Source organism: Oryctolagus cuniculus, chromosome 1, assembly GCF_051225735.1.
Source record: "Oryctolagus cuniculus isolate XC-2025 breed Fujian yellow rabbit chromosome 1, ASM5122573v1, whole genome shotgun sequence".
In the NCBI taxonomy this organism is placed as follows: Eukaryota; Metazoa; Chordata; class Mammalia; order Lagomorpha; family Leporidae; genus Oryctolagus; species Oryctolagus cuniculus.
Genome location: NC_142867.1, coordinates 168,742,534 through 168,769,659, shown reverse-complemented (window position 1 = coordinate 168,769,659; position 27,126 = coordinate 168,742,534). Strand labels below are relative to the sequence as shown.

General features: G+C 43.5%; 1 protein-coding gene across 1 annotated transcript; it reads right to left on the bottom strand.

The window, feature by feature from the left end:
* Nucleotides 1–522: 522 nt before the first annotated feature.
* MLANA (melan-A) lies at nt 523–24,762 on the bottom strand. Its single transcript, XM_002708101.6, has 5 exons — nt 24,629–24,762; nt 23,090–23,191; nt 16,779–16,875; nt 3,067–3,180; nt 523–1,257 (listed from the first exon to the last, which is right to left on the bottom strand). Exons 2-5 carry the CDS (start codon nt 23,167–23,169, stop codon nt 1,189–1,191), a joined length of 360 nt encoding a protein of 119 aa, XP_002708147.3. The 5' UTR covers nt 23,170–23,191; nt 24,629–24,762; the 3' UTR covers nt 523–1,188.
* Nucleotides 24,763–27,126: the final 2,364 nt, after the last annotated feature.

The window sequence follows — 27,126 nt, the reverse complement described above, 5'->3', positions numbered from 1 at the left end:
TTTTGGAATCCAAAGGAGCTAAACTGCTATAGAAACATTTAAAGCAATAGATAGGCAACAGCCAAACTGCAGTAGCTTTTGCTTATTTAAATCCTTACACCACATTCTGGTTTAACAAAATTCTTATCATTATATTAGTATTCTTGCAGTGAAATGTAATTAAAATTGTATTATGGGGGTATTTCAAAATGTTTGCAGGGGGGCCGGCGCCATGGCTCACTTGGTTAATCCTCTGCATGTGGTGCCAGCATCCCATATGGGCACCAAGTTCTAGTCCTGGTTGCTCCTCTTCCAGTCCAGCTCTCTGCTGTGGCCCAGGAGTGCAGTGGAGGATGGCCCAAGTGCTTGGGCCCCTGTACCCACATGGGAGACCAGGAAGAAGCACCTGGTCCCTGGCTTCAGATCGGCGCTATGCTGGCTGTTGTGGCCATTTGGGGAGTGACCCAATGGAAGAAAGACCTTTCTCTGTCTCTCTCTCTCACTGTCTAACTCTGTCAAATTAAAAAAAAAATTGCAGGAAAATGGAATTAAAAGATTTATTTTAGTCAAAGTTTTGAAATCTATGCACAGTTTTTTCATAATACATATTTTCTACAAACTTTTTGAAGACCCCTCATATGTGTATTACTTACAGAAAAGATGTTTATAGTGTATTATTGTAGTATCATGGAATTTTAGAACAGAGAGGGACATTGCTGACATTTTCCTGATCAGATAAATAGGTCAATTAGCTTTTTGTCTTAAACCTGTAAAGGTACCCTCTGAACTCTCCACAACACAGACTCACCTGCAACAATTCTGTATACAGTTCATGTTGATCTAGAGGCTGCTGATTCAAGAATCCGTATAGTAGCTTGTTCCTTTATTAACCAAATTTTAACTAAAACTTAGATGGTGCTAGAACACCCAATTCTATTTCTCAGGAAATAACACCATAGATATATTAGCAATACTGTTGACGCAGATAGCATTGTTTGTTGTAATGTTTATTGACACTTAATTTTTATATTTCTTATCATTTAATTACTTGATTAGTTCTGCTAATTGCCCTAAGAATTTAACATTGGCTTATAATTAGAGGTGTATGTTCTTACAGCATTCCAAAGCAAAATATTAGATGTCTATATTAAATTCAAGCAAAAGTGTGAGGGAAATCATTTCAGCATTTCTCAGGTGAGTTGCTGGCTCTTAAGGTGAATAAGGTGGTGGTGACTGTTCTGCAGAGACTTTCTCATAGGCAGGTGGAGCATTGGGAACCTGTGAAGATGAGAAAGGAAGAATATAGGCTTGGCAACAGTGTATATATTTTGCCATGGACTTAAAGTTCTGAATGTTCATATCTACTTTCCACCCAATGAGGTAATTGTTAAATTTCATAAATTTTTATGTTGAATCTTTGTTGGGGGAAAGGGTAGAGAAAAATAGGGCTAAGAGGTTTCCCCAAATCTCAAAAGCTTATTTATCTCTGCCTTATCCATGTCAGAAATCCCAAACCCTGATAGATTCTGGAATGCAAGTTAGAGATAGTAATATACATTACCTCTTTTTTTAAATATTTGTTTATTTGAAAGTCAAAGTTAGAGGCAGAAACACAGAGAAATCTTCCATGTGCTGGTTTACTCCCCAAAAGACCACAACAGGAGCAGCTTCTTAGTCTCCCATGGGGGTAGCAGGGATCCAGGGACTTGGGCCATCTTTCACTGCTTTCCTAGGTACATTAGCATGAGCTGGATCAGAAGCGGAGCTGCCAGGACATGAACCAGTGCCCATATGGGATGCAGTGCTGCAGGAGGTGGCTTAACCTGCTGCACCACAGCACCAGCCCCTAAATATTGCTTCTTTGCTGCATAGATCCTTGTAGTTGTTTCTAAAGGCAAAATTATACTATCAGTCTGTTAAGCCTACATTAATCCTTTCAATTCCAAGAATATTTTCTCTGTTTTTATGTTACAGAGTGACACAGAAAAATTAAATCACTTGCGCACAGTCATGCACAACTAGTAAGTTAGGAGCTAAGAATCAAACACAGGAATTTGACTTGAGTTAGGGCACTCCATCATTATGCATCTGCACTAGCCCTGTCCAATAGAAATGTAACATAAGACACTTATATAATTTTAAAATTTGAGGTACAAGTGTTTGGCCTGGCCATTAGGATGCCATGTCCCATATTTGAGTGTCTGTGTTTGATGCCTGCCTCAGTGTTTTCCTGATGAACACCCTGGAAGTAGAAGTGATGGCTCAAGTGTCCGGGTTCCTGTCATGTATATGGGACACCTGTACTGAGTTCCTGGATCCTGATTTTGACCCCTCAGTATTGCAAGTGAACCAGCTATTTGGAGGATGAACCAGCAGATGGGGGAGCATGCTCTCTCTATAATGAAATGAATGAAATTTTTGAAGATTTTTAAAATTTCTGGTAGCTACACTTAAAAACCAAAAAGAAACAGGTAAAATTAATAAAATATTTTTATTTTACCCAGTATTTCAAGATACAATCATTTTAACATAATATGAAAATTACTAATGAAGTAGTTATATTTTCTATAGACTATGTCTTTTAAATATAGTAATGGCTACAGTACATCTTAATTTATACTACTGTATTTCAAGTGTACATGAGCAGTGTGTCTAGTGGCTACCCTATGGGAGAGCACAGCTCTACAATTCATAACAATTCATAACATTTTTCCTCACCTATTTATATCTATGCTAATGAAAAAAAAGTAACTTAGAAACATAAGGGGGTATTGTATCTGGAACCAAATTCTTCCTTCAGAGCTCATGAATAGGGTGCTCATTATGGACCCTGGAACATCTGAGTGTGAGAGTACATGATTCAAGAAAATGTCTGGGCTTTCCCTGCTTTTTGATTTGTAATATTTGCTTTTTATTGTGGCAAAGTATATGTAACATAAAATTTGCTATTTGACCATTTTTAGGTACATAGTTCTGTGACATTAAGTACATTCACATTATCCTTGCTTTTTAAATGGAGGTCATTTTATTCAGTTGAGTTTAAAGTAGCCGTACATGAAAACATCTACATGCACATTCTCAACCTACCAGAAGTTCACAGTTTTTCTCTTGAAAGAACAGGTTGCTGTCCTGTTGACCAAGCTGCTCTTGTGGACCTCTCCCCGTTAAAGTACTTTGGATACCAGCTTGAAGACTTTTGTCCTGAAATGTAAGTTCATAAAAGCGAGTGGGTGAGAAGAAATAACTGAGTCCAGTAAAGAAAAGAAAATGAAGCCAAATTTTTATGAATGAGGTTTTAATCTAGGTTCTTCCATTTACCTCCTGTGTGTCCTCAGTCTAGTCACTTTTTCTCTCAATTCCAGATTTTGCTTCTGTAACAGGAAGATGATACTACATAACTCTGAGACTTGTAGTGGGAATTAACTACTGGTAAAGCACTGGTGCAGTACCTAGCATCTGTAGTCAGTCAATGAATATTGTGAAGGGAGGAGAAGTACATCAACAAAATGAGCCTCTTGTGAAATTGTCCTTCAAATATGAAGGACAAATGAAGATTTTCTTAGACAAATATTGAGGGAATTTGTTGCCAGGAGACCTGGGTTGCAAGAAATACTAGTAGTAGTTATTAGAAGGAAAATAACATCAGATCAGAAACTCAGATCTACATAGAGAAGTGCATAAATGAAGGTAAAATAGAAACTTATTTTTCTTAATCTAACATATAACCGTTCAATGAAGGAGAAAGGGATTAGGATTGTCACTATAAGGTACTCATACTACTTATGAAATGACACCATGTTACTTAAAAGTGGGTTTTGATGAGTTACACATGTAATTTTGCAAACTCTAGGGAAGCCACTTAAAACCCTGAAAAAGATGTATAGCCAGTATGCTAAGAAAGGAGAGCAAATCATATCATAAAATGTTCAGTTAAGACCACAAAAGGCAGAAAAAGTAGAAGAAAATTTAGGAAGAAAAAAGATAACAAAATGACAAATATGATTATATCAATACAAATATATCAATAATCATACTGAACAGGAATGATTGTCTGAGTGGATCAAGAAATGAGAGTTATGTGTTGTCTACAAGAAATTCATTTTAAAAGTTAATCCTCCACCTTGCGGCGCCAGCACACTGGGTTCTAGTCCCGGTCGGGATGCCGGATTCTGTCCCGGTTGACCCTCTTCCAGGCCAGCTCTCTGCTGTGGCCAGGGAGTGCAGTGGAGGATGGCCCAAATACTTGGGCCCTGCACCCCATGGGAGACCAGGAGAAGTACCTGGCTCCTGCCATCAGATCAGTGCGGTGCGCCGGCTGCAGCGCACCGGCCACGGCGGCCATTGGAGGGTGAACCAATGGCAAAGGAAGACCTTTCTCTCTGTCTCTCTCTCTCTCACTGTCCACTCTGCCTGTCAAAAAAAAAAAAAAAAAGTCTACACTAAAAGTAAATATGAGGAGTCTTCAAAAGGTCATGGAAAATGTGAGCTACGAAATAACTGTAAGGATTTAACAGCAGAAACAATAACCAACGCCATAGCCATCTCAACTGGTTCAGTTTACAGAATTCTAACTGAAAAGTTAAAGTGGAGCAAACTTTGTGCTGGATGGCTGCTAAAACTGTCGCATCCTGAACAGCTACAGACAGGAGCAGAGCTTTCAACAGAAACTTTAAATAAGTGCAATCAAGAGACACAAGCATTCCTTTGAAAAATTTGAGCAGAATATAAAACACAGCTTTATTAATATAATCTTGAAGACAAAGTAAGGGCTACCAAGAGGTGGAAGTGGTCCAGAAGAAAGGTCATGGCAATAGTTTTGGCGAATACTCTGGCATGTTGCTTATTGGCTCTCTGGAGGGCCAAAGAAAATAATATTTGCTTATTAGGACAGTGTTTTGAGAAAATTACATGAAGCTTTAGAGGAAAAACATCCAGAAATCTTCACCAAAGAAACTTTCTCCACCATGACATTACTACTGCTTATAAACAGCTTTTTTTTTTTTTAATTTGACAGGTAGAGTTATAAACAGTGAGAGAGAGAGACAGAGAGAAAGGTCTTCCTTTCATTGGTTCACTCCCCAAATGGCCGCCACGGCCGGCGCTGGGCCAATCGGAGGCCAGGAGCTTCTTCCTGGTCTCACATGTGGGTGCAGGGCCCAAGCACTCGGGCCATCCTCCACTGGCCTCCTGGGCCACAGCAGAGAGCTGGGCTGGAAGAGGAGCAACCGGGACTAGAACCCGGTGCCCATATGGAATGCCAGCACCGCAGGTGGAGGATTAACCAAGTGAGCCACGGTGCCGGCCCCTAGTACTACTGCTTATTCCTCTCATAAAGCAAGGGTAATTTTATGAGGATTCAACAGAAAATTATTAGGTCTCCATCTTCCCATCATGATTTGCCTCCTTTCAACTTCTTTTTGTTTTGTCATGTTAAAAAAATCATTAAAGGGGTCCATTTATTGTCAGTTAATAATGTAACAAATACTGCCTTGATATGGTTAAATTCTCGAGACCCTCAATTCTTTAGTCCTAGACTAAGTGGCTAGTGTATGGCTTGCAAAAGTGTCTTGAACCTTTTACAACTTATGTTGAGAAAGTTTATATTTTTCAATTTTATCTTATAATTCCATTTCCTGTAAATTTTTACATTTTATTTATTTCTACTTTATTTGAAAGGGAGAGTTAGAGAAGGATCTTCAATGTGATGGATACCAAATGCCCACAATAGCCAGGGCTGGGCCCAGAACCCAGGAGCCCATAACTCCATCTGTTTCTCCTGTGTGGTGGCAGTGACCTGACTACTGGGCCATTATCTTCTGTCTTTCAGGATATGCGTTATTGGAAGCAGAGGATTCAGGAGAGGATCCAGGTATTCCAATATGGGATGTGGCATCCCAACTAGCATCTTAACCACTACATCAATTGCCCACCACTCTATCAACTTGTTGTTGAAGTCCCCTCAGAGATAAAGAGATACCATGCTATATTAGTAATCAAAATAAAGTGGGCATTTCTATATTAATTTCAGAAAGCAGACTTCAAAATAAGAAATGTCATCAGAGATGTCATCAGAGATAGACAAGGCCTTACATAATAATAAAAGGATCCATTCTCTAAGAAGTCATAACAATACTTAGCTTGTACGCACCTAGTTCCAGAGCATCAAAAATGTGTAAGACAAAAAGTGATAGATCTGTTAGGAGAAATGGTTAAAGATGTAGTTGGAGACTTCAATACTCCTCTATCAGAAATAGACTATCTAGCTGGCAAAAAATCAGTAAAGCCGTAGTTTAACTCAATAAAACCATGAATTAACTAGATTTAATAAGCAACTGTAGCTACTTCATCCACAACAGCAGGATACAGAATTCTTCTTTAGCTCATGGAACATTCACCACATTCCAGAACATAAAACATATCTTAAAAATCTTTTTAAATAAAAACACTATGCTGTCAGACTACAACTGAATTAAAGTAGAACTCAGAAATGATAACTAGAAAATTCCAAAATATTTGAAGATTGAACTTCTATATAACACATGGGTCAAAGAAGAAATCTAAAGAAAAATCTTGAAATATTTTAACTAAGTGAAATTGAAAATATAATAATGAAATTTGTGAGATACAACAAAAGCTGCACTTACCGGGAAATCTTAACATTGAACGCATATATTAGAAAAGAAGAGGGGAGGTATAGCAAGGTGGTCATGGAATAAGATGCTGTGGCAATTGTCTCCCCACAGAGAGCGATTGGAACAGCTATTCATGCAAGTCCTCTTCACGAGGAGCTATAGAAGCTAGGTGAGAGAACTTAGAGCCCAGTTAAAGTGTGATAAGACACATTGAAGAGGGTCCGAAGGAAACATGTCACACACATACCACCAGCTCCAAGTAGTGCAGCATGAAGAGATGCTTACCACTTGGTAGAGGGAGAGAGAATAGGGTCCAGACCTTAGACTTGAAACCTAATACCAGGCCTGCTATGGTGAAACCTAAAGTCAGATAGAGTCCCACAGCTTCTGCCCCTAGGCCAGTTCCAGAGCCTTTGGATCCTCTTTAACCAGGCTGCCAAGAGACCACTTCCACCATCCCTCCCATAGCCTCCAAAAGACAGCTGAGCAAGATTCCAGCCACTGGAGAGTAGAATGGGAACAAACAAGACTCTGCTTTGAAGCTCAGTGCCAGGCCAGCCGTCACAGATACCATGGCTAGATCTTTCCCAGCATCATGCATGCTTGGCATACACTTAGAGTACACAGGACCCACTGACATTGAGAACCCAGTTCAACCTAGCTTAATGCCAACCTGGGCAGCCAAGGAACTGCCTTCACCATTCCCACCCCAGCATCAGGCAGAAAGCAAATACTTCAACCTCGGGTGTAGGGCAGGAAAGTAAGTTCATAGTTTTAGCTTGAAGCTCAGTGCCACTCCCACTGTGGTGATAACCAGCACCCGATTTGGATCAGAGACCCTTCTCCCAGGTCAGTACTCAGTGAGGCTCTAGTCCTGCCCCGCCATCAGGTGGAGACCTTCATCCTGGTAAAACACATGAGTGTTTCAGCCTGCATTACTCTCAGTCTCTCATGGGCTAAGCATGCACCCCCAAGACAGGGTAAGGTCCTACAGCTGTGTAAGTCAGGTGCAATCCATTTTATGTCAGCCTGGGTGAACAAAGGACTACTTTCATCAACCCTCCCCACAACTGTGGGCTGAAAACAAGTAGCAAGACTCCAGTCACTGGAAAATAGCACCAAGGTGAGCACAGACTGTGTCTTGAATATGGTAAAACCATCACTGGGCAGATACTAATGCCGTCTGTCCCCAAGCTGGTGCCTCTAGGTGGAGCCCCTGAACCTTCCACAGTCCCAAGTGAATTGTCCCATGGCCCCAGTCAATTGGACTTACATCCTGGCCAGCATTACCTGTGATTGGTTGAAGGCAGCCTTAAGCTGCAAGCCCAACTCAGAAGCAGACAGTCCCCAGCAAATTGGCTTTGGCCCCATTTCATGCTCTGCTGGACTTGGAAAGCTGTGGACTTTGGTTGTAATCTAGCATTGTGGTGTAGACAACCCAATACTGCTCACACCTTTCCTCCTCAGCCCCAGGCAGAATAACATGAAGAAAGTAATTGTCTTCTTGGGGAGGAAAAGGTAGGTGGATTCCAAGGCACTGCATAGAAACCTATCACCATGGAGATATGTACATGCTGCTGGATTTTGGGCTGATGCCTCCTGTCTCCTCTGCCACAGTGATCAACTACATGGAAAAAGAAATGAGGAGACTACCCTACAGGATCCAACTGGAAATAAAGACAAAATGACGTACTACTAAGTAGATCTATATCTTTTTTTTTTATTTATTTATTTTTTGACAGAGTGGACAGTGAGAGAGACAGAGAGAAAGGTCTTCCTTTGCCGTTGGTTCACCCTCCAATGGCCGCCATGGCCGCCACGGCCGGCGCGCTGCGGCCGGCGCACTGCGCTGATCCGATGGCAGGAGCCAGGAGCCAGGAGCCAGGTGCTTTTCCTGGTCTCCCATGGGGTGCGGGGCCCAAGCACCTGGGCCATCCTCCACTGCACTCCCTGGCCACAGCAGAGAGCTGGCCTGGAAGAGGGTCAACCGGGACAGAATCCGGCGCCCCAACCGGGACTAGAACCCGGTGTGCCGGCGCCGCTAGGTGGAGGATTAGCCTAGTGAGCCGCAGCGCCGGCCAGTAGATCTATATCTTTAAGAAAAAGCATTTTACCATGAAAGTCACTTGTTAAGTGTGATAGAAATAACTAATCTGGGAGCTGGCACTGTGTTATAGCAGGTAAATCCTCCACTTGCAGTGCTGGCATCCCAAGTGGGCACAGGTTTAAGTCCTGGCTGCTCCACTTCCTATCTAGCTCCCTGCTAATGTGCCTGGGAAAGCAGCAGAAGATTGCCTAAGTCCTTGGACCCCTGCACCCACAAAGGAGACTGGGAAGAAGCTCCTGGCTCTTGGCTTCAGATTGACCCAGCTCCAGCTGTTGTCATCATTTGGGGAATGAACCAGTGGGTGGAAGATTCTCTCTCTCTCTGCCTCTTTGTAACTCTGCCTTCTATATAAATAAATAAATCTTTAAAAAAATTAACTGATCCACCAGATGCATGAGTATCAATGTAAGGAAATAGGAATGTGACAAGGCAAGGCAGTATCATGGCCCCAAAGGAACACAATAATTCTTTAGTAACAGACTCCAAAGAAAAGGAGATTGACAAAATGCCTGATAAAGAATTCAGAAGAATAATTATTAGAACACTGAAGGAGATAAAATAGAATTAAATGAAATCAGGAAAACTGTATATGATATGAATGAGAAATTCAGGAAAGAGAGCGATCCTGTAAAATAATCAAAGGGGCCAGTGTCATGGTATAGCTGGTTAAGCTGCCACCTACAGTGCTGCATCCCATATGGGTGTGGGTTCAAGATCTGGCTGTTCCACTTCTGATCTGGCTCCCTGCTAATAAGCCTGGGGAAGCAGAAGATGGCTCAAGTATTTGGGCCCCTGCACCCATTTCATAGACCTGGAAGAAGCTGTGGGCTCCTGGTTTTGGCCTGGCATGGTCCCAGCCATTGCAGTCATTTGGGGAATGAACCAGTGGATGCAAGATTCTCTCTCTCTCTCTCTCTCTCCCTCTCCCTCTCCCTCTCCCTCTCCCTCTCTCTCTCTGAAACTCTGCCTTTCAAGTAAATAAATCTTTAGAAATCTTGGAAATGAAGCACTCAAGTCAAATAAGCAATAGAATGGAAACCTTCAACACCAGACTTGATCAATCAAAACAAAGAGCATCTGAACTTGAAAGATCTTTTGAAATATTCTAATCAAACAAAAGAAAAGATTTTAAGAAAAGAAATAAGGCACCCTCTGGGCCTTTGGGACACCATTAAAAAAATTGAGTTGTAGGAATTGCTCAGGGTGAAGAGAGTAGAGGCTTAGAAATACCCATTCAATGACATAAAAGCTGAAATTTTCCTTAATCTGGAGGAAAATGTGGACATTAAAGTACAGGAGGTCCATGGGACATCAAATGGACATGATCAGAAAATATCTTCACCATGATGTATTACAAACTTTCAAAAGTACAACACAAAGAATTCTAAAATTTTAAGAGAAAAGCATCACTCACTTCTAAGGGAAACCCCAGTAGATTAACAGCAGATTGCTCAGAAATTTTAGCAGCCTAGAGGAAATTGAATGATACAAGTTCTGAAAGAAAATATTGGCCAACCAAGAATACCTTACCCAGAAAGTTACATTTCACAAAGAAAAGTTGAGGGAATTCATCACCACCAGATCAGCTATGCCAAGATGCTTAAAGGAGTTTTACATTCAGAAGCAAAAGAAAGATAATAGCCTTCATGAAAAGTATAAAAACCACTAGAAAAAGAACATAAGAATATTAAAAATAGGGCTGGTGCTGTGGTGCAATGGGTTAAAGCCCTGGCCAGAAGCTTTGGCATCCTATATGGGTGCCGGTTTGAGTCCCGGCTGCTCCTCTTCCGATCCAGCTCTCTGTTATGGCCTGGGAAAGCAGTGGAAGATGGTCCAAGTCCTTGGACCCCTGCACCCATATGGGAGACCTGGAAGAAGCTCATGGCTCCAGGCTTCGAATCAGCACAGCTATGGCTGTTACAGCCATCTGGGTAGTGAACCAGCAGATGGAAGACCTCTCTGTCTACCTCTCTCTGTAACTCTGTCTTTCAAATAAACAAATAAAATAAATCTTTAAAAAAAGAATGTTAAAAATAAGTAGAAGAAATTTTTGAGTGATGAGAATAAGTGATTTATTAGCAATAATAATATTGAAAAAGGGCCAGTATTATGGCCAAGAGGGTTAAGCCACTGCTTATGATGCCTACCTTCCATAAAGTAGCACCAGTTTTAATCAGCTCCACCCCTACAATAATGGGATTCACTGCTCCTACTAAAGTTTTAAAAGGACCTGCTCCTGAACACGTGGCTCTCTTTCTCTCCATCTCCTGATATCTCTCTCTCTCTGTCTCTGTATCTTGATCTCTCTCTCTCTTACACTCTCCTCTCTTTTTTCCTTCTCTCCCCTTCCCTCCAGTCTGTTGGATTTCCCCCTATAAACCCTTTCCCTTAAAAAAAATGGATTGCTGAAGGAATCAGAATGGAAATTTAAAACATCCTTGAAACTAATGTAAATGGAAACACAACATTCCCAAACTTATGGGTTACAGCCAAAGTAGTACTAAAAGGGAAGCTAATAACAGTAAGTGCCTACATTTAAAAAAAAGAAGAAATATATCAAATAAACAACTTAACGATGCATCCCAAAGACCTAAAAAAGCAAGAACAAGCCAAACACAAAGTTAAGGTAAGGAAGGGAATAGTAGTGAGAACAGCAGAAATAAAGAAAATAGAAACTGAAAACTAAAAATACAAAAGGCCAATGAAATAAAGAATTGTTTTTGCAAAAAGATGATAAACTTTTAGCTAGACTTAAGAAAAAAGGAGAGACGGCTCATAAAATCAGAGATGAAAAAAGATAATACAATTGATACTGCATACATGAAAAGGGAGATAATAAAAATGATACCACAAAAATATAAAGGTCATTAGGGATCATTATGAACTTGGAAAACTTAGGAAAAATGTTCAACTTCTAGATACAAATAACTTACAAAAATTTAACCATGAAGACACAGAAAACTTGAATAGATTTGTAGAGATAATGAGATTGAGTAAGTGATCAAAAGTCTCCCAAGAAAGAAAAGCCCAGGACAAGAAGGCTTCCCTTTGAAGAACTAACACCAATTTTCCCCCAATTTTTCTCAATCTTCTTTCTCCAAATATTGAAAGGAATGGAACCCTCCCAAATTCATTCTATGATGCCAGCATTACCTTAATTCCAAACCCAGACAAGGACATAACAAAAAGAAAACTATAAGCCAATATCCCTGATATTGGCTGATGAACATAGATGCAAAGATTTTCAGCAAAATACTTGCAAGTCAAATCTAAGAACATATAAAAAAGATGATGCATCATAACCAAGTGGGACTTATTGCAGAGATGCAGGGATGGTTCATCATATGCATATCCGTAAGTGTAATATCTCACATCAACAAAATGAAGTTTATTATCTGATCATCTCAAAAGACAAAAAAGAGCTCCTGGTGCTGTGATGTAGCAGGTAAAGCCAATACCTGTGGTGTCAGCATCTCATATGGGTGCAGATTCAAGTCCAGCTACTCCACTTCCAATCCAGCTCCCTGCTATGGCCTGGGAAAGCAGTAGAAGATGGCTCAAGTACTTGGATCCCTGCCCCCACGTGAGAGACCCAGAAGAAGCTTCTGGCTCCTGGCTTTGGATCAGCACAGGCCTGGCTGTTGTGGCCAACTGGGGAGTGAACCAGCAGATGAAAGACCTCTCTCTTTCTTTCTTTCTCTCTCTCTCTCTCTCTCTCTCTGCTCCTGCCTCTCTGTAACTCTACCTTTCAAATAAATCACTAAATCTTAAAAAAAAAAAAGACAAAAAAGAACCATTCGATAAAATACAACACCGATTCATGATAAAAAAAAACTCTGAACCGATTAGGTATAGGGGGAACATACCCTAGCATTATAAAGGCTATGTATGACATACAGTCAATATCATATTGAAGGGGGAAAAGCTAATAGCATCTCCTAAAGCTAGACAAGGACATCCACTCTCACCACTCATTCAATCTAATCTTGGAAGTTCCAGCCAGCATCATTAGGCAAGAGAAAGAAAGAAAAGGCATTACAAATAGGAAAGGAAGAAGTAAAATTCAGTTTGTTTGTAGATGACATGATTCTATAAAGAGAAACCTAAAGATTCCACCAAGAGACTATTCAAACTGATAAATGGATTCCGTAATGTTACAGAATAAAAATCAACATGTAAAAATTTGTGGCATATTTATACATTACAAGTGATTCCAGTACAGATAGGCCTGATCCTGCATAAGAAACCCAATACCTTGAGACAAGAGTGTCAACAGAGTTATTAGCAGAGACCTTGAAATTCTTTTTTTTTTTTTTTTTTTTTTTTTTTGACAGGCAGAGTAGACAGTGAGAGAGAGAGACAGAGAGAGAAAGGTCTTCCTTTGCCGTTGGTTCACCCTCCAATGGCCGCCGCTGCAGCCGGCGCACCGCGCTGATCCGATGGCAGGAGCCAGGAGCCAGGTGCTTTTCCTGGTCTCCCATGGGGTGCAGGGCCCAAGCACCTGGGCCATCCTCCACTGCACTCCCTGGCCACAGCAGAGAGCTGGCCTGGAAGAGGGGCAATCAGGGCAGAATCCGGCGCCCCAACCGGGACTAGAATCCGGTGTGCCGGCGCCGCTAGGCGGAGGATTAGCCTAGTGAGCCACGGCGCCGGCTTTGAAATTCTTATTCAAGAATCAAATGTATCGTGCTTCCAAGTGAAGGTGGGAAACTGATAAGCTGAAACACCATTATCCAGTTCCTTGCATATCATTCCCACTCCCTGATGTAGAAACAAAAAGCAATTTTTCCTCTAAAAAGATGTTTTCAGAATGCAAGGGAATTGTTAGCCAGGGGAGAGATTTTAGGAAATCTAAATTCCAATCAACTCCCTAGCATTCTGTGGTCAATGAAGGTGGAAAGTAAACATCTGAAGGCTTTATAGAGGTTGGTAAAGGTTGAGTACCAGAGTCTGTGTTACTGTCATTTATGTTCTGCTTTGAAATGAAAATAGAATCAGCAAAGAGAGAAAGGGAGTTCATTATGTAATTAAATTTGGTATTAATACACTATTTTACATATATTTGCCTACATTTCTTGTGCCACTGATTTCTAACCTGGCTTTTCTAGAGATAGTGAATGTCCCAAAATGAAGATTTTTACTATTAATTTTGAAAAATACATATGACCAAGAGCATTTTGAAGCACTAGGGAAACCAGAGAATTTAAACACAGTTCTGTTTCATAAAAATTCCAGGAACTCTGAACATCACTGATCTAGGCCTAGAGGAATGGGAACATGGTAGTGTTGAACTTGAACCTTACCAAGCAAAATATTCACAGTGTCTGAACACACGATATAAAGATTCTGTTATTCTTCAGTTGAATGAATATAAGTTGAGAGCATTAGGCAGAAAGGATAAAAATCCTTGTATTTTTTGTCCAATAGCATCAACCTAATAATTGCAGACTGCTAGGAAATGGGTACCAACATAATGAGTTTCCATAACTTTGATTCCTTGAAAAACTAAATTGTGTTTTGATACACAATTATATGCCAAAGTAAAATATAAAATATATGCTAAATAAAAACTCATATCCATTCTTGTATTACATGTGTTTTTCACCATGTCTTGGAGTAGAATAGAGATAATGAGACTTGCAAAAGTTAAAATCTGAACTTGCCAAGCAAGTCAGTGGCATACAATGAAACTGAATCCTCATGACATATGACTGAATGACTTCTTTGTGCCAGGCATAGTCCTATACATCGGAGATACAAAGATGGATAAAAAACAGTCTCTGCCCCAGTTCATAAATGAGAGGAAAAGGAGTAGAAGAGATAAAAAGTATGTAACCAATTATAAACCAATTATAAAGTGTTCTCCCTGCCAGAGGTACAAATGGAGTTTTGTGACAGACAGCAAAATGTCTCCCTTCCTAATTTATTACGGGCTGCCAGGGAGAGGCATCATGTACAGGAGTTCCTTCCTACCCTTATAACCCAAGGCTCCGCAACTTCTCCTCCTTTCCAGCAAATGTCGACACACAACAGAGGTCTACTCAGTGGATATGGCAGCCCCCAAATTTGGCCAACCTTTCATGGTTTGTATTTGGGATGCTCTGGCAAAGACAGGCATCAGGGAGGTAACATGAGATTGCTTGCTTTTCCTGCCAAGGAATGAAAGAACTCAAAGTTGCCTTTCTCACTTAGCACTTTTCCTCAACAGCCAACCAATCCCTGCAAACTGCCCCCTGCCCCGCTGAAGTACTTGTCGCTCCCCGTCTTCGTGGAGGAACGACACAGGACCCTGTGCTGTTCTTTCGTCTGCTCGGCCCTCCCCGGGTTTGCTGCTGGTTCTTCCCGGGTTGGCTACCGACCCTTCCACCTCCGTGGAAGGGCGGTTCCCCCTGCCACATTCCCCACTTCCGCGGGGGAGTGGCACACCGCCGGCCGGCTCTCTCGGGGGCTGCACAGGTGTTCCTCTTAGATGTTCCCCTTAGATGTTCCTGGTGCATGTTGTCTCCTCCTTTATAGTCCTCTTCCGCCAATCCCAACTCAGCTGCCCACACGCCGAGTACGCTGCTCTCCTCCAATCAGGAGCAAGATCAGCTCCTGGAGGTCATCACTCAAGTTGGCAAGAGGCAGCTGCGTAGAAGCTGTTTTCTCCTCTCCCAGCGCCATATTGTGGGAGAGCAGATGCATAGAATAAGTCTTAATTCCAGTAACTCAGTCCAGTCCGGGTTGCTCCCCACAGTACTTGTTGAATTTGGACCAGTACTTTATACCTATGTCAAAGATGACCATTTCCCCCACCTTTCATCAGCTTGAAAAGCTTTTGGATCAGTAATGAGAATGAGAGAAAAATTGCAACTCTCCTTTCCTTCCATTGCTCACTGTGGACAGTGACTTTGGGTGCTCAGGCGCTAAAGTGCTACTTGACTTTGAAGCAAGGATACTGAAACCTGAACTCTATAGCATTATGGACTCAACTGATGCATCCCATTCATGAGAAATCCTGATACCAGAAGACTGGACCATCATTGGATTAGCAGCATATGTGGACAAAGGAGAACATTACCAACACTACATTGGCCACCTGAAGAAGATGGAGCCTGTGATAGTGCAGGTGTTTAGAGCAGAGGGGAAGTCACTGCTTGGGACACTCACAACATGTATCAGAGTGCCTGGTTCAAGTCCCAGCTCCTCTGCTTCTAATCCAGCTTCCTGTGTACCTGGAAGGCAGTGATGGCTCAAGTGCTCGGGTCTCTGACTCCTCATAGAAGAGACCTGGATAGAGTTCCCAGCACCTAGATTAGGTCTGGCCCAGCCCTGGCTGTTGTGGGCATTTGGAATAAACTGGTGGGTGAAATGCATGTTCTTTCTCTCTTTCTCCCTCCCTCCCTCCCTCCCTCCATGCTTCTCTCTCTCCCTCCCTCCCTCCCTCTCCCTCCCTCTCTCTCTCTCTCTCTTTCTTTGTGTGTGTGTTTGCCTTTCAAATAAAATGAAAAACAATTAAATAAAAATAAAAAACAGTAATTTTTTGTGCTGCTGATGGAAGGAGGGTTTTTTCATTACACAAATGTCTAGAGGGGTCGTGAATATCCCGAGCTGCTTAGTTCACCACAGGTACAAGAACTTGTAATTCCCAGGTAACCTGGGAGGAAAGGGGTGAAAATGCAAGGCAGGAGGAGCAGACCAAGTAGATAACAGAACTAGCAAGAATTGCCCAAAGAGTTGGTAAGTCCTGAGTTGTCTACTGCATTGCTGTTTGCTGTGCAAGAAACCACAAGCCCTTCCCCTGGGCCCCACAAACCATTAGTGCTCAACTACACACAACAGTCAGATGGGTGCTCAAGTTTGCTGGGAGTATAACCAATGAGACAGGGCAAGTTCCTCATTGGGATTCACACCTGGCAGAGGGAAAGGAAGAGCTACACGTATGAAGAATGAAAGATTCAGCAGAAGCAGGAATCAGAGCTAGAGGAGATGGACAGAACTGCATCCCAGTCCCCAGAAATTCAGAGAAAAGAATGAAGAGGAAACCTTGGATCTGGTCCAACAGTGGGAACTCTACCAACCGTCAAGGTTCTGTATCCACTTCGTCTTCTGCAATACCAGCAGCCAATGAGCAGTAAAACTCCCAGGATCACTGTCAGGATGCCAATTCCTGCAGCCCTGGCCCAAGAGACAGACAAAGCTAAGTTGGCATACATTGTTCCAGATTGTGAAGAAGCATAAATCAATCTTCTCTCTTCATCTTGACTGTGCTGGCCCGGAGTCCCTAAGTCATTCCCCACCCTCCACATGGGGCACCTCACCAGACTTCCAGCTCCTGTAAGCAGACACAGGTCCTTATCTAGGAACTTCTCAGGTATGTGCCACAGAAGCACTGCTAACCAGCATTGCCAAGAACCCAAGTTCCAGCCACAAGAATTGCCATAGAAACTGACCTTTATGTGGACAGTGTATCTACTGAGGCTGCATTATCTTTTCTTCTAATTAGTAAATGGTTAAAAGCATTCCCCCCAACTTAGTCCACAAAAAGGAAATGGAAATTAACATTAATTGAATATCTATGATAAGCCAGGTGCTGTGCTGAACATTCTACATGCATTGGCTTAGTTAATTCTCACAGCAACTCTGTAAGTTAAGCACTATTTATAACTCCATTTAACAGAAGAGGAAACAGATGCAGAGGTTACATAACTTGCTGATGGTCATACAGAACTAATACAAGAGAGAAAGAGGATTTGAACCATAGTCCATTTCAATTGTCTCTGTGCTCTCTGCCCCAAACTCCCCCTTCACCCATTTTTTTCTAGGGAGAAGTATCTGAACTGAACCTAGAGAAAAGTTTTAGCAACCCTTACTGAGAACGACCTAGTTCTAAGCAGCAGGATGCCAACCTGGGGATCCAAACAAGCCTCTTGGGCCCTGTTTCCAATGAACTCTGGTGTTAAAAGTTGGGTAGGAATTGTCTCCCCAACACTCGTGCAGGTGTTTAAACTCTGAAGTATTTATGTTAAAGACTGATTGATTAAGAATAGCTATTTGATCGAATTATGGATGGTCTGGTGGGAGGTCTTGAGATCACTGAGGACATGCCCTCAGAGGGTGGTCCTCATGAGAGGGTTGATTGAATTCAAGTTCTGTTCTCTCTGCTTTCTAGATTGTCATGTGATCATTTGTCTGCACCTGCCATGACCAGCCCCAAAGATGCCACACTACAGGCCACCCAATCCTGAACTTTAACCACAAACTGTAAGCTAAAGTAAATCTTTTCTTTCCCAAGAAGTTCCTCTTTTGTATTTTTGTTAAGGTAATAAAAAGTGTTTAATTATACTAGGGAAGTGTTGCAGTTACCACAATGTCCCTGGAACTACAGCCTGGGGCTGTAGACCCCCTCCATAACATCATCAATTAGTTAATATCTGCCTGACCTTCTGCATCACAGCATGATCTAAGTTGAGAGTACTGAATCTGTTAACTGTGACTGTCAACTTTCAAAGAAAGGCCCTGCAGAGCTTGGGGACTTTTTTTTTTAAAGCTTTTATTTAATTAATACAATTTTCATAGGTACAACTTTGAGAATGTAGTGCTTTTTCTCCCCAAACACACCCTCCCACCCCCACTCCTATACCACCTCCTACTTCTTCTCACATCCCATTCTTCTTGAAGATTCATTTTTAATTAACTTTATATACAGAAGACCAACTCTATACTAAGTAAAGATTTCAACAGTTTGCACACATACCCACACACAAGGTAAAAAGTACTGTTTGAGAATAAGTTTTGCAGCTAATTCTCATAGTACAACTCATTAAGGACAGAGGTCCTACAAGGGGAATAAGTGCACAGTGACTTCTGTCATTAACAATTCACACTCTTATTTATGTCCTCAGTGATCACCCAAGGCTCTTGCCATGAGCTTCCAAGGCTATGGAAGCCTTTTGTGACCACAAACTCTGTCAGTATTTAGACAGAACCATAATCAAAGTGGAAGTTCTCTCCTCCCTTCAGAGAAAAGTACATCCTTCTTTGATGGCCCCTTCTTTCCACTGGGTCTCATTCATAGAGATCCCTCATGTAGGAAATTTTTGCCATAGTGTCTTGGCTTTCCATACCTGCATCACTCTCATGGGCTTTTCAGCCACATCCAAATGCCTTAAGGGCTGATTCTGAGGTCAGAGGAGCTTGGTGACTTAGACTGTGCAGCTACAGGAGAAGCAGGGTTGAGCTAAGGCTTATTCTAAAGATAATTTTGCCCTGTACCATCTACTAGACTGCGTCCCTATAGAGCTGCTAAAACATCAAGCCTTACCCATCTATCCCCAAGCAGGAAGGAGAGAACCATGAGATGACAGCATCAGATCCAATGATGTAGACCAATCTGCCCATTTTATAGAACATGAAGCTGAAATCTATCAAGATGTATCAGCATCACCACTACCATACTGACAATTCAGAGTGCCAAGTTGTACCATGTACTGTGCTAGGCATTTCTATATGCTTTTAAAAATATATAATTATTTACTATTTATTTTTATCTTTTATTTCTTTTCTTCATCTACTTTAAAGGCAGAATGACAGAGAAAGAGATCTGTCCACCAGTTCACTCTTCAAATGCTTGCAACAGCCAGAGCTGGGCCTGGAACTCCAGCTGGGTCTCCCAGTTGGGTGGCAGGCACCCAGTTACTGAGCCATCATCTGCTCTTCCCAGGATGCATTTGCAGAAAGCTGAATGAGAAACAGAGCAAATGGGACTCAAATCATCCCTCTCATATGGTATGTGGGCATCCCAAGTGGTGTCTTAACCCACTGTGACACAATGCTTACGCCACATACATGTTTTATTTCATCTTCATTACAATCCTCTTATGTAGGTAGGTACAGTGTTCATGTTACAGTTGACAGGACACTGGTAAGATTCCTGTTTTCACAACCAGTAAATGACAGAATAACATTCACAGCAATTGGCAATAACTAGATACCAGCAAGTGAACACTAAAATTTGTGCCAGGCCCAGGTCTCCCATGCCCCAGGCCAGTGCTTTGCCTTCAGAATCACTCGTTCCTGCAGTAAAGCTGCCACAGAGATCAGAGATGTTCAATAGACTCATGACTGAAGGGTGCCTCTGCTATAATTTTTCTCTGTGGTCTGTGCTTGAACATCTTGACACAGACAGAGCTCTGTTCCAGCTCTTTATAGTCAGTCACGTTGCACTCACAACCATTCAAGTGACTGAGAGCGGAAAACACGAGGATATGCCAGACACACCACAAGAACACAGTCTGGCTTAGCATAGCAGAGCTCCTCAGAGTTCACCCACACACCACCTGTAGCAGGACCATCTCAATGCAGGTTGGAGTGCCCATTCTGAATCACTCTGACCTACAAAATCGGCACCTGGGAATCTGTACTCTTTAGGTTTGAGAGGCAGAGACAGCTTTAGACAGACACATAGAGCCACGATCTGGGGACAGGCATTGTGGTACAGTGGGTTAAACCACCACTTGGAATACTCTCATCCCATCTTGAAGCATTTGGTTCAAATCGTGACTACTCCATGCTTCTGATCCAACTCTCTGCTAATGTGCCTGGGAGACAGTGGATGGCCCAAGTACTTGGGTTCCTGCCACCCACATAGGACTGAGATGGAGTTCCTGGCTCCTGGCTTCAGCCTGGCCTTGCTCTGTCTATTGCAGACATTTGTGAAGTGAACCAGTGAAAAAGATCTGTCTCTCTCGTGCTCTCTCACTTGCTTGCTCGCTCTGTCACTCTACCTTTCAAATAAAATAAATTAATTTTTTTTTAAATATGAGTTCCCATCTGTTGGTTCTATCCCCTTACTCCCATAATGGCTAGTGCTGGGCCAGTCTGAAGCCAGATGCTGGGAACTCAGTCCAGGTCTCTTACATGGATGGCAGGAAACCATCTATTTGAGTTATCACGCTGTCTCCCAAGGTGCACATTAGCAAGAAGCTTGAGTCAGGAGCCAGTCGCAGGACTTGAGCCCAGACATTCCAGTATAGGGTAGTGGCATCTTAACTGGAAGCAAACATGCCCACGCCACAGCCTGCATTTCATCTGAGCTAGAGCTTTTGTGAGAGGAACAAATGAGTGGCCTTTTGCACAGGTATTTTCTGGATTCATCTTTTACGACCTTGCACAAGATCATGGTGTTCCTTCTCTCACAGACTGAAGTAAAGAGCGTCTCGTGGGCTATGGTCATCTGATTGTCCTGCAGACAGCAACATTTCTGCTTATAGAAGGCCAGCTACTCCTACACACAGGTTGAAGGGGTTATTTTTCCCTGCACTCTCTACAAGCCTCACATCTCATTTGCCCTTTAGTGGAGTGCCCCAGAGGTGGACTGAGAGACCAGAGGAGAGGGAGGGAGCTGCTCTTTCTGGTCCACCTCCTGTTTGGGTCAGCATCACTCCAGCCACAGCCTTCCCACCATCAGTCAGTCCTAATCACGAGTCCTTGCTCTAAAAACCAGTTGCATCCTTGCCCTCACCAGCAACAGCACCAGCCCACCAGTGCCTCCACCTCACCTCAGAGGTACATCAGGCACCAGAACCAGCCAAGCAGAAACCCCTACTCAAGGATCTGAGCCAGGTTCTGAGGACCCCCACCCTTCTGTTTATACTCTCCCACCCACCAGGGGTGGAAGCCACATCTCTCAGTTACTAACTTCTTTGTCTTCTTTACCTCCTCAGTCCCAAAGCCTGTTGAATCAATTCCTTATATTGGAGTTCAAGCACCTCGCTTGTTTCTGTCTTCCTAATTAGACCCTGAAGGTAACTCTGTTTAGGCTATGAATGGAACCTGGCTGCTAGGTTCCACAGCTGACACTAAATAGCAAAGAACAGCCCAGTTTTCAGCCTATGAAGCAGACAACCTCCAGCCTCCAGAAAGGAATGGTTCAGAGCCCAGCTTCATGCTGAGATATCTCTGCCCTAGCCTCTCATGGGATAGGTCTGTGCAAATACTGGTCTCCATTGTCCTGCAGCTTGGACCCTGGAGGCAACCAGGTCTGGATTTAAAGTCCAGCACCACCATGTCCAACCACACAGTGCCTGATTTCTCAAAGCCTTTCCTCATTTACAGCACAGCAAGGATGAACCCACCAGGGTGAGTGCCATTATGTGATAGGTAAGAAAAGTGATGTGTGTCCCTTGAAATGAATGGTCTAGCCTCTCTTTCATCTCCCCTTCTTTTGTTGGTGAGACATGAAGGTGATGGCACATCACCTTCAACCATGTAGGCAAAGGCAATATCCAAGAGCAGTAACTGAACAGAAGGCAACTGATGAGCCCTTGGACGTTTTAAACAATTACATGAGAGATAAGTAGAATTAAATGTAAAGGGTGTGTTGGGCCACCACACAGAAGCTGAAACAGTGCACCGTACACACAGCACATCTTTGCTCTTGGGACATTTTGCCAGAAGGCATCGGCCACCCCCAACCCCACTGACCACACAGCGTATTAGAGAATCCCCTGGGGTCCTCTGAGCAGGTACTCCCAGCATGATGTCCTCCTCAGCACCTCTGATGGGTTCCACATCTTATTTGTCCCTGCTTCTCACTTCCTATAAGATTGCTCACCAACTCTTTCCAAAGGGAGAGCAGGTTTACAGCAAGTTCTGAACAGAGCACAGACAAGATGTTCCAAAAGACAGTTCCTTGCTGTCCTGTTGGGGTTCACACTCAGAGGGCGGAGAGGACATGCAGAGTGTGCCCCTGCATCCTTGGTGTTCCCGTTACAGCAATTACATCTCCTGGGATTATCCTCAGGCCTAATTTTCCCACTGGATCATGTCTTGGACCAGTATACAACACTTAGCACTTAGAAATGCTTCATCATGCAAATGCTAATTTCTAATTAACTCGTAATATCAAACTGCTTTTTTTTTTTTTTTTTCAGATAGAATTACGAACACCATCTTCATCCTGGCGTCAGTCTGCAGAGGGAGTCACTCTCATCTGCCCTTCATCCTCACTGGTTCTTTGGCAACACATTTCATGGTCTGCAAATCTCCTTTAGGAGCCTGAGCAGAATAGACAGGACAAAGCTTGAGTAAAGATTCGTCTGCATACAAGACAGCTATGTTCCAGGTTAAGAACCTACAACAAAGACCCAGAAGCCAAGAATGCAGACAAAGTGGGTAAGATCCAACTTTTTACCATTCTTGTCTTCTTGCTTGTTTGGCCTCTGAGGAGCCTGAGTGAGCCCCTGGGGCCTCCTCACCTTGTTTCCAGACCTTTTGCTGTCTGTGGAGACAGAACACTAAGGAGACTTGCTAGGTAGTCACGTGCTGGGGGAAGTCAGCTGTGTCAGCAAACAGCAAACTGAGAACCCCTCTGGGTCTGGGTTGAACTTACTCTTCAACTGTGATGTAGGAGTGGCCGTGCCCCTTCTTGGGGTAACCATAGATGAAGTGAGCCTCTTTTCTTGGCATCATGAAAGGTCAGGGCACAGGACACCTATCAGAAGGGGCACATGAGCATTATTTAGTGCATCCAAAACGTTCTTGCCGGCCATGTCATAGAGTCCCACCAATAACATTCTCACCAGGGGACAACCACACTCAGGTTTCTCTACAAAAGGATTTGCACCTGCTTCATTCCTTGCTAGCACAAGCTTCAGAAACAGCTTGGGTTTCTTACCTTTCCCACTAATGAAAAACTTGAAGAAGAAACTACGAATGGAAACACAGGACTTTCAAATTGAGTTATTATTTGGGGAAAAATATCCATTTACCTTCAGTTTGACTCTATACCATAAACTTGTAGAACAACAAGTGATACACTGTTTTTTATTCATTCTCTACCTTCTCTGACCCAGGGCAGTGGTTAACAAAATAAGAGGAGTTATTTCTCTCCAAAGTTATCATCTCATATTTATCTCAGAACAAGCAGAGGCCTATGATAGCATAATCTCTGTTTCCCAGAGCACCTTATGCTTGAATCTCACCATGGGTGTGTGAGCCAGGCAGCCAAGCACAGCATCTTTCAATCCCACTTTTCAACAAAGAAACCAGCCCCGGGCAGGTGCCTCGGCTTGTCCATGAGCATTTCACCCAAAATCAGCTCCAGAAGCCTAGGACCTGCTTATGCCTAACAATTTGTTTTCCCTCCCACTTTGATCAAGTTCTGCTCTTCTATAGTTCAAGTTTCGTAGCTATGATTTTTTAATTAACTATAATACATGCAGATGAACAAAACAAAAGCTCATGAACTGCAGTGGCTATGATGAACGTGTACTCATTAAAAGCCATCCATGGAAGCCCTATCACTCTGGTGGATTTCGAAGGTCTGAGCCCCATAGAGCTACATCACCCAACTTCAATTTCAAACCCCAGGGAGGAGTAGAAGAGCAGAGTGGGGATTTCACCAGGCAACTCCTTTCCACTGGGGGTGGAGGTGGGGGCATTTTTTTTACATGCAATTTGTCCTTCCTAGTTGTAAAAAAGAAAGTTGAACTCACTGATGCTCTCAAGTAAATTCTCCAAGAGTGAGCTCTATGCCCAAAATTACAGACAAGAAACTCAGTTATGCATTAAATTGTTTTCGTCCATCTATACCTTAAGCTCAGAGCCCTGGCAGATGATACAGAGACAGCAAATGCGCCTTGTTACACTCAAAGCAAGAGCAGCAGCCACGGGAGAGTATGCCGAACTCCAGCAGGAGTCTTCTCACCAGCTGCCTGCCACCCTGAATAATTGCTATGCTTCTTGGCAGTCCCAGAGGGCCCAGAGAGGGTTAGAAGTTGGAGGATGACAAACGTCGCAGGGGAATTCTGTTGACAATTGAGTATCAGAGAGGCCATGAGGAAGTGCGGCAGGGTCCACCAGAATCCCCCACCCCTGCTCTGGATCTACAGGACTACAATTCTGGTGAGAAGGCGACGCACACCCTTACCTTCCAGGATGAGCCAGTTCTCTTCTGCCAGCCGCCCGTGTCTGTGAAGACTGCTTCTCTGCCTCTTAATCTTCTTCACTTTTTCGTGGTCTCAAGTCCCGTGATAGTCATGGGTTTGGATTCCCGACAGAGTTGACTGTGATTGCTTAATTGGCATGAAAGAAACCGAATTAATTCCTCCCTTGGGGGGCAGGGGGGTGGGGAACAGCTCACTGTGGCTTCTGTTTACCATAATCCCAGAGCTTTATCCTAGGGAAGTCATTTATTTTAAATGCCGGTCGCTCCTGCACAGAGCTGCTGTATTAAATACAGAATGGCCAGCTAAATTTGAATTTCAGATAAACAATGAATGCATTTTTAGTATAACTATGTCCCGTGCAATATTTTTGTGCTAAAAATGCATGAGACACCCTTACATTAACATATTTATATATATTTGTTTCATTTGTCTGAAACCCAGAGTTAGCTGGGTGCTCAACATTCTTCCTCATCTTCTCCTCAAGGAGTAGAAGAACCCTGGGGCTCAGATACAGAGATTGCCTAGTCCTGCATTCTCATGACCACAAAGAGGCAACGGAAGATTCCTAAAACCTCGTAAACTTAGCTCCCTGAGTTCTTTGTGTTACCCACTAGGGACCGTGAGTTTTCACGCATTTGCAAGGGGCCAGTGAAATTTCCTTCTTGAAGGTTGAGTACAACCTACTTACAGTCTAACTGAAACCAGGGCTGGCTTTACTTAGCATTGTAAGCTACCCTGGGCATCAAAGGTGTACAGCCCAGAGGCACTGCAGTGAGGCACAGTGGTCACCCTTGCTTCACAGCTCACCCTAACCATTGTGGGCAAGCAAAGTAAAGCAAAAATCCACCAGAATTCAGGAGTATAAGTGAGAGTCCTCAACAACTGAGGACTTAGACTAAATGACCACAAAGATCTCCTTCCCCATAACATCCAAGGGCTCCATTCCTTTCAGATCCTGACTTTGATCAACCAACAGAAGTCATCAGTGGAAACAGGAGAAACAAAACAGAGAAAGAGGAGTTGGGTCTTATCAGGTGAAACTGAGAGAGTCTTCATGAAAAGGAGGGAAAATGTAAACTGAGATCTGAATGACAAGGAGTTGGCTATGAGGAGGTAGAGGAAGAACATTTCAAATATGGAAACAACCAGCGCAAGGCCTTGAGGCCAAACAATAGAGCGTGACGTGGTCAGGGTCCCCAGAACTGAGGATGGCCCAGAGATTCTGTGCAAAGGCTGGGAAGGACACAAGGCCCTGGTGTCATATCACATCCAGTGCAACTCCATCCCGAACATCAGGATTATGCCGGGTAACTCCCTGAAAGCCCTAGTGGTGAGTGCTGGTGTCCGCCGAAGGCTGTGGTTCCAAGTTGAGAAGCCCACAGTTTGCACTAAGCTGCCTTCTATACCTACCATGGCTCTGGACGATGTGAGCAAGACCACAGAGAGGGTGAGTGGAGCTGGCCTGCACCTCAGGGCAAAGTGAAGTGCCTGGGCCTCGCTCAAGGCTATGGTAGCTGAGCTGAGCTGGGGGCCTCGGTAACTCAAGACCAGACCCAGCATGCTGGGGACACCACGACCTCTCTGGGTATGCACTCTCAAGCTTGTTTGTCCTTTGAAACTTAAGATGTGAGTCCCAGGCAGATCCCATTCAGGCCTCTCTTCAGGTGGCTGAGTGGTTTGCAGCTTCTGAGGTGGCTGGGATAAGCTGGGTGTAGCTTCATCAAATAAGGCTTCCAGGGAATCTCAACCTGAAAATCTCACATCTGATTTCCTGGGAGCCTCCTAGAATTTCCCTCTGGCTAGTCACTGTCCCTCAATGGCCACCCCAGGGCCAGGTCCTCCCCGTGACTGCCTTTCCTTCCCTAGCCTCAGGCTAACAGGAGGCACTCTGGTCCAAACTGCCAGCAGTTTATCTGTTCAATCTATGTAGCCTTGGGTAAGCCTCGGAGCATACATCTAAGAGAGGCCTTGTAGTGTCGGCCTCCTGTGTTCACTGTGGGAGGAGATAATGCTTGTGAATTGATTGATGTGGCATCGGGTGCAGAGCATGCTTGGCACCAACAGTGTGGCCCATAGCTAGGAAGCTGTTTCCCGCTATCCCTTTGACCCAGCACAGAGGTGCTGCAGCCCCTTTCCCTGCCCTTGCTCTTGCCCCTGAGTCTGAACTTGGCACCTGCTACACCTTGCCGGCCACTGACTGGTTCTCTTCTGCCACCTAGTGGGAAGTGGTCCCTTGCAACACAGGCCTGCATCCTGGGGATGGCTCTGATTTTTTTCAAAACTCAGGGCCAGAATCCTGTTTCCTCATCCTCCTGAGGCACTGAAAATGATGAACCTTTGCTTTCTCAGACACCCTAAAGACGTTACTACAAACAGGGCTTCGTGCTGCTGCCCTTTTGTAGGAAGAGGTGGTTGTTCGGAAGGCAGAGAAGTCTTCCTAGTGGTAGCAGTTTCAGAAGCAGGGCTGGGAGAGGGCCAG

Excerpts from the sequence above, each read along its gene's own strand:
- MLANA (XM_002708101.6), bottom strand. The coding sequence starts at position 23,169 with ATGATGCCAAGAAAAGAGGCTCACTTCATCTATGGTTACCCCAAGAAG. Across the intron at positions 3,181-16,778 it reads GTGGATACAGAACCTTGACG|GACAAAAGTCTTCAAGCTGG; the intron begins GTTGGTAGAGTT and ends CTTACATTTCAG. Across the intron at positions 1,258-3,066 it reads AGAAAAACTGTGAACTTCTG|GTTCCCAATGCTCCACCTGC; the intron begins GTAGGTTGAGAA and ends TCATCTTCACAG.